General features: G+C 33.9%; 1 protein-coding gene and 1 non-coding gene across 2 annotated transcripts in view; one reads left to right on the top strand and one right to left on the bottom strand.

The window, feature by feature from the left end:
* The first annotated feature begins 1,146 nt into the window (after positions 1 to 1,146).
* Positions 1,147 to 8,531, top strand: part of LOC140919164 (protein Ycf2-like) — a 7,672-nt gene continuing 287 nt past the window's right edge. Inside the window, exon 1 of the mRNA XM_073364745.1 lies at positions 1,147 to 8,531. This exon is cut by the window's right edge and continues 287 nt beyond it. Within this exon, the coding sequence (XP_073220846.1) occupies positions 1,671 to 7,442 (5,772 nt within the window). The 5' untranslated portion in view covers positions 1,147 to 1,670 and the 3' untranslated portion in view covers positions 7,443 to 8,531.
* On the bottom strand, positions 1,473 to 1,546 carry TRNAM-CAU (transfer RNA methionine (anticodon CAU)). The gene has a single exon. It is a non-coding gene; the product is annotated as a tRNA-Met (tRNA).

Below are 8,531 nucleotides of genomic sequence, written 5' to 3' on the forward strand. Positions count from 1 at the left end.
TGGGGTGTAAAATATACCTTTTCTCACCATCCCCATAGTGTATGAGACAAATGTGTGCATTTCGATTAGGGTCGTATTCTATAGTTACAATTCTACCATATATGTCTTTTTCATTCCGTCGAAAATCAATTTTACGGTATAGACGCTTATGCCCTCCCCCTCTATGCTTTGCAGTAATGATTCCTCTGGCATTACGGCCTGTACTACAATGATGCTGTCCATAAATCAAACGATTTCGTGAAGAAGTTTTGTATAAATGTATCGCCATGCTATTAAGTGTATTTTTATTTAAGTTCTTTTCTTTCTAAGAGGTGGAATAGAATAACCCGGTTGAAGCGTAATGATCATACGTCTGTAATGCATTATATGTCCCGGTCGAACTCTTCTACCCTTTATTGGGAGTCGATGACTATTTATCGCTATTACCTTGACACCAAAGAAGAGTTCGACCCAATGTTTTATTTCTGTCCTAATTGATCCGGATTCGACATTAAAAGTATATTGGTTTTTCCCCAATAACCGAATACTTTTGTCTGTAAATACTGCATATTTTATTCCATTCATAAATATATTTTTTTCCCTATGAGTTCTAGTCTCAATAAGAATACTAGTTTTTTTTACTGTTCATATATTCTAATTTGAATATACCACACCAATTCATTATGTATGGATGATGAGATTCCATTGATACAGAGCCAACCGTTCTTTTTTCTCTGACAAATGGTCAGAACTTCCTTTCGATTCAAATCCTACTAAGCTAAAAGGTCCACTACATATCAAAAATTTTGTAAGTAAATAAATTCTTTATTAGAATATCAAATTAACGGAATTTTTGAAAGAAATTATTTTCTTGTTAAACAAATTATTTATTATAAATATTAGATTAAAAAATGAATGGAATTATTTTATTGAAGTAAATCCATAATTTCTTATATGAAACAAATCAAACAAATTAATTGAAACAAATTCTTTTCGTGTTAAACAAATTCTTTTCGTGTTAAATATTAGATTAAAAAATGAATGGAATTATTTTATTGAAGTAAATCCATAATTTCTTATATGAAACAAATCAAACAAATTAATTGAAACAAATTCTTTTCGTGTCAAACAAATTAATTGAAACAAATTCTTTTCGTGTCAAACAAATTAATTGAAACAAATTCTTTTCGTGTTAAACAAATTATTTGAAACAAATACTTGAAATAAAAAATTTCATATTTTATTATAATAAAATATGAAATTAAAAAAGAAGATGTTTCTTTTATTCTTTTGGGTCGATCGAAAACTAAAGAAATAGTCAACCTAGTCAAGATAATTATCTATTTACAAAATACTGTCTCCATTCTTCCGATTTCATCCGATTGAGGATGTAATAGGGTTACAAAGGGTGAACTTTTGGCAGTTCCAAATAGGATTTTATTCTTGAACAAAAACAAAAAAAATTACTTATTGGAGGCGGGTTTCCATTGGCGTGCATCCAGTAGGAATTGAACCTACGACTTCGCCAATTATGAGTTGGGTGCTTTAACCATTCAGCCATGGATGCTTGGCAGGAATCCTCGTACCTCATGAATAACCAAATTCCAATTGAAGTGAAATACATTGGATAAATCAATATAAATCAATATTAAAAAAAATATATATATATATATATAATATAGGAGGGGGAAATGCAATTACATCAATTTCAATGCTGGGTTTTAGAATTGAGAGAGGTAGTTAGAGAAATCAAGAATTCTCCCTATTTTTTAGATTCGTTGGCTCAATTCAATTCAGCTGTATCTTTCATTCACATTTTTTTCCATCAAGAGAGTTTGATAAAACTATTAGATTTTCGAATTTGGAATATAGTACTTTCACGCAATTCGCAGAGTTCAACAAGTAATCGATATCGATATTTCACCATCAAAAATATAGTACTCTTTCTAGTCGCGATCCTTATATATCGTATTCACAACCGAAAGATGATAGAAAGAAAAAATATCTATTTGACAGAATTTCTTCCTATACCTATGAATTCCATTGGACGCAGTAATGATACATTGGAAGACTCAAAGGATTCTTTCAATATCAATAGGTTGATTGTTCCGCTCCTGTATTTTGCAAAACGAAAAAAGATCTCTGAGAAATCTAGTTTTATTCAAGTAACGGATTCTAGCCAATCTTCCGATGAATTCGGGGATCATATCAATTCCATTAGGAATCCCACAAGAGACAATCCTTCTTTTTTCTCTGATAGATGGTCCGAACTTCATCTGGATTTGAATCCTACTGAGAGATCTACTACAAATCAGAAATTATTTAAAAAAGAAGAAGATGTTTCTTTTGTTCTTTCGAGGCAATCGGAAAATAAAGAAATAGCCAATCTAGTTAAGATAATTATGTATTTACAAAATACTGTCTCCATTCTTCCGATTTCATCCGATTCAAGATGTGATATGGTTGCGAAGGATGAACTTTATAGTTCCGATAATATTTCATTCTTGAACAAAAATCTATTTTTAGGTTTATTTCATCTATTCCATTACCGGAATAGGGGGGGGTACTTGTTACACCACGATTTAAAATCAGAAGAGAGATTTCAAGAAATGGCAAATCTATTCAATCTATCAATAACCCAGCCGGATCTGTTGTATCATAAGGGATTGTCTTTTTCTATTGATTCTTCTGGATTGTATCAAAAACAATTCTTAAATGAGGTATTCAACTCCAAGGATGAATCAAAAAAAAAATCCTTATTGGTTTTACCTCCTCTTTTTTATGAAGAGAATGAATCTTTTTATTCAAGGATCATCAAAAAATGGGGCCAGACATCTTACGGGAATTGTTTGGAAGACCGAAAACCCAAAATAGTGGTATTTACTAAAAACCACATAATACAGTCAGTCAATCAATATGGATTGATCCGAAATCAGAAGAAAAGGTTTGATCCTCTTTTTTATATTTATCGAAGCGAGAGATCCATGAATAGGGATCAAAATTCATATAAATACAAATGGTCCAACGGAAGCAAGAATTTCCAGGAACATTTGGCCCATTTCAGTTCTGAGCAAAATAGCCATTTTCAAGTAGTGTTCGATCGATTCCATATTAATCCATATTCAATTGATTGGTCTAAGGTTTTCGACCAAAAAGATTTGTTTACTTCTTTATTTTGGTCCAAGTTTCTTCCCTTTTTGTCTAACTCACTTCGTTTTTTCTTTGTGAGTTTTGGGAGTATCCCGGTTCATAGGTCCGAGATCCACATCTCTGAATTGAAACGTCCAAATGATCCACTCGGGAATCCATTGTTAGAATCAATAGGTCTTCAAATCGTTCATTTGAAAAAAAAGAAACCCTTCTTTTTGGATGACCATTCTACTTCCCAAAAATCTAAATTATTGATCGATGGAGGAACAATATCACCCTTTTTGTTCAATAAGATACCAAACGGGATGGTTGACTCATTGCATAATAGAAGCAAATCATTGGATTTCAATTTCTCAACGATATCCCACGATCAAGACAATTGGCTGAATCCCGTGAAACCTTTTTATCGAAGTTCATTGATATCTTCTTTTTATAAAGTAAATCGACTTCGATTCTTGAATAATAAATATAACTTCTGTTTCGATTGTAACAAAAGATTCTCTTTTTATGTGGAAAGATCCTGTATCAAGAATTATGATTTTATGTATGAACAATTCCTCAATACTTTGTTCATTCGAAATAAAATATTTTCTTTGTGCAGTGGTAAAAAAAAAGATGTTTTTTTGGAGAAAGATACTATTTCACCAATCGAGTTAGAGGTATCTAAGATATTGATACCTAACAATTTTCCGCAAAATGGTGATGAAGAATATAACTTGTACAAATCTTTCCATTTTCCAACTCGATCTGATCCATTGGTTCGTAGAGCTATTTACTCAATCGAAGACATTTCTGGAATACCTCTAACAGAGGAAGAAATAGTCAATTTTGAAAGAACGTATTGTGAACCTCTTTCTGATAGGAATCTACCTAATTCAGAAGGGAAGAACTTGCATCAGTATCTCAATTTCAATTCAAACATAGGTTTGATTGACATTCCATATTCTGAGAAATATTTACCATCCGAAAAGAGGAAAAAACGCATTCGTCGAAACAAACGCCTTGCGAAAGGATATATGGATAGAGCTTTTCAAAGAAAAAAACAAAGAAAAAAAAGAAAGAGGTCTTTCTCAAAATGGAAACGATTCTACCCATATATAATAGCATGGTTACTTACTTCGACAGGGCACATAAATATAAAATTGATATTTAGAGATGCTTTTTCAGACCTATTGAGGATACTAAATAGAAATCCTAAATTTCTAAAATTGGTATACATTTTTAATGATATTATGTATGAATCTGAGCGAATTCTTCGGGAAAAAGTGCTTCTTTTAAAACGGAATCCTATAAGTGCGATTTCGAGTAAGTGGTTACATAATTATATTCTGGAGTTGTGCGACAAAATTTATCATGTAAATAATGAGTCACCATTCATATCGACACATCTGAGATCGCTAAATATTCAAGAGTTGCAATTTTTAATTCTTTTCTTTCTTCTTATTACTGGATATCTCATCCTGGGACATCTTATTGTTACTTCTCGATTCTCTAGTCAGTTACAGGCAGAGTTTGAACAGGTCAAATCTTTTATGATTCCATCCTACATGATTGAGTTACGAAAACTTTTGGATACGTATCCTCCATCCGAACTGAATTCGTTCGGGTTAAAAGATATCTTTCTAGTTGCTCTGGAAGGATTAGGAAGTTTTCTAAAAGAAATACGAGCTTCTTATTCTGGCGGTAACATGCTAAGTGGTGGCGATCCGGCTTATGGGGTTAAATCTGTACGTTCGAAGAAGAAATATTTTAATATCATCGATCTCATAAGTATTATACCAAATCCCATGAATCGAATCGCTTTTTTGAGAAATACGAGACATTTAAGTCATACAAGTAAAATGATCTATTCCGTGATAAGAAAAAGAAAAAACGTGAATAGTGATTGGCTTGATGATAAAATAGAATCCTGGATCTTGAACAGTGATTTCATTGCTGATAAAGAAAGAGAATTCTTGGTTCAGTTCTCTACCTTAACGACAGAAAAAAGGATTGATCAAATTTTATTGAGTCTGACTCATAGTGATCATTTATCAAAGAATAACTCTGGTTATCAAATGATTGAGCAACCGGGAACAATTTACTTACGAAATTTAATTGACATTCATAAAAAGGATCTAATGAATTATGAGTTTAATACATCCTGCTTAGCAGAAAGACGGATATTCCTTGCTCATTATCAGACAATCGCTTATTCAGAAACCCAGCCTGGGCCTAGTTGTTTAGATTTCCCATCTCAGGGGAAACCCTTTTCGCTCCGCTTAGACCTATCCCCTTCTAGGGGTGTTTTAGTGATAGGTTCGATAGGAACTGGACGGTCCTATTTGATCAAATATCTAGCGACAAACTCCTATGTTCCTTTCTTTACAATATTTATAAACAAGTTCCTGGATAACTATCCTAAGGGTTTCACTATTGATCCTGATGAGGAGAGTGCTTTTGATGATAGAGAGGGTACCATTTATAGTCTTTTACCTAGTAATGAGGGTAGTTGCTATAATTACGATAGGAATGATAGTGACGATATCGACCGTAACTTTGATAGACAGTTGAAGTTTCTAAGTATGAAGCATCCAATATCTAGGGATATGAGGCCGGAACTAGACCTATTTTATCTCACCCTTCAATTCGAATTAGCAAAGGCACTGTCTCCTTGCATAATTTGGATTCCAAACATTCATGATCTGGATAGGAAGGAGTCGAATGACTTATCTCTCGGTTTATTAGTGAACTATCTCTCCGGGGATTCTGAAACATGTTCTACTAGAAATAATCTTGTTATTGCTTCGACTCATATTCCCCAAAAAGTAGATCCCGCTCTAATAGCTACGAATAAATTGAATACATGCATTAAGATACGAAGGCTTCTTAGTCCACAACAAAGAAAGAACTTTTTCACTCTTTCATATACTAGGGGATTTCACTTGGAAAAGAAAATGTTCCACACTAATGGATTCGGGTCCATAACTCTGAGTTCTAATCTACGAGATCTTGTAGCACTTACCAATGAGGCCCTAACAATTAGTATTATACAAAAGAAATCGATTATAGACACTAATATAATTCGATCTGCTCTTCATAGACAAACTTGGGATTTTAGATCTAAGATAAGATCGATTCAGGATCATGGGATTCTTTTCTATCAGATAGGAAGGGCTGTTTCACAAAATTTACTTTTAAGTAATTGCTCCCTAGATCCTATATCGATCTATATCAAGAAGAAATCATGTCAGGGGGGGGATTCTTATTTGTACAGATTCTACTTCGAACTTGGAACAAGCATGAAGAAATTAACGATACTTCTATATCTTTTGAGTTGTTCTGCTGGATCCGTCGCTCAAGACCTTTGGTCTCTACCCGGACCTAATGAAAAAAACGGGATCACTTCTTATAGACTCATTGAGAATGATTCTGATCTAATTCATGGCCTATTAGAAGTAGAAAGCGCTCTGCTGGAATCCTCACCGAAAGAAAGTCCGTTTGATAATGATCGAGTGATATCCCTTCTTCGGCCCAAACCAAGAAACCCATTAAATATGATTCAAAATGGATTTCGTTCTATCCGTGATGAGAGATTTCTCTATGAAAAATATGAATCGGGTTTTGAAGAAGGGGAAGGAGTCCTCGACCCGGGACCTCTAGAGGCGGATTTATTCAATCACATAGTTTGGGCTCCTAGACTATGGCGCCCTTGGGATTTTATATTTGATTGTAGCGAAAGGTCCAATGAATTGGGATTTCCCTATTGGGAAAGGTCATTTCGGGACAAGCAGATGATTTATGATGAAGAGGATGAGCTTCAAGAAAATGATTCAGAGGTCTTGCAGGATGTAACCATGCAGTACCAGACACGAGATAGATCTTCCAAAGAACGGGGCGTTTTTAGAATAAGCAAATTCATTTGGGACCCGGTGGATCCACTATTTTTGCTATTCCAAGATGATCCCTCTGTCTCTGTGTTTTCACATCGAGAATTCTTTGCAGATGAAGAGATATCAAGGATACTTTTGACTTCACAAACCAAAAAAATTTATTGGAAATATCTAAATAAACGCTGGTTTAGGAAAAATACGCCAGAAAAGTATTTCGAATTGTTGATTGATCGCCAGAGATGGCTTAGAACCAATAGTTCATTATCAAATCGATTTTTACGTTCTAATATTCTATCCGAGAGTTATCAATATTTATCAAATCTATTCCTATCTAACAGAACCCTATTGGATCAAATCACAAAGACATTGTTGAAAAAAAGATGGCTTTTCCCAGACGAAATGGCTGTTACTATCTGTTCCAATAACGAATCATCGGTTTAAGTGAATAACTAAAAAAAATAGAGACTTTCTTTCTATTCATTTCAAGTCGATATGGAGTATCTTTCAATTGAAAGATACCCCATATCGATAATACACATTGCTGTTGACCAAGCCTAACTCTAATTGTTTTCTTGTGAAGCAAACAAAGAGATCCACGGGATGGTTTGTCCTATTCCGATATTCATCACTAATTAAGTAAAGAATTTTCTTTGTTTTCGGATAGGTCATGAAAGGAGAAGGAAGGTTGGCATGCCAACAGGCATCTATTATGGAATTACGAGAATAGAGTACCCCTTTTTTGAAATGTTGTGTGCGAACGTCATTGGATTGGTAAGTCGTCAATCCCCAAAATAGAATAAGGAATGTACTTTATCCCCGTTGGTTTACGGAGGGAGAGAGGTTTCTCTTGTATCCCTGTGTGATTCCTATTGAATCATATATTCGGGGCGGGTGCCGGTTGGACGATTTCAAAATGGATTCTCCATTCATTCGACAAAGACGATCAACAAAATTTGGCGATCTGCTGGCGAACTTATTACAATTCAATACGAGATCTCCATATTATGCCTTGAAGAGGACTCGAACCTCCACGCTGTTTAGCACGAGATTTTGAGTCTCGGGTGTCTACCATTTCACCACCAAGGCATCTTCAAAGTTTATTATATTCCATAAATATGATATCTATCTAGTCTTATGTATGTAATATATGATAAAGGTGGAGTTTTTGAGTATTTTTTTTGATTGTCATGTCATATAGGCCCGAGTCGGACATTCAATTAGTTCGATTTGAATTATCTGAGAAATACATACCTTATATATATTCTATCAAAAAAATGGACAATAAAACAAACCTATTTATCGATTCAATAGAAACCAAAAGGGTTCATATAGGGTCCGAAATAATAATAGATATGTAAAAAACATATGACTATTCCTACTCCTAAATGGAATGAACTTATAATCATGGAATCGATTCGATCGTCAGATTATAAGTTCATAACCTTAGCGCATTCCCATTTTGGATGGAACAGATCTATTAATTCTTTAATTCCAGTTAGTAAGATAAGAGTTGAATTAAGAAAAAAATTC

Source organism: Cicer arietinum, unplaced genomic scaffold (genome assembly GCF_000331145.2).
Source record: "Cicer arietinum cultivar CDC Frontier isolate Library 1 unplaced genomic scaffold, Cicar.CDCFrontier_v2.0 Ca_scaffold_5768_v2.0, whole genome shotgun sequence".
NCBI classification, from domain to species: Eukaryota; Viridiplantae; Streptophyta; class Magnoliopsida; order Fabales; family Fabaceae; genus Cicer; species Cicer arietinum.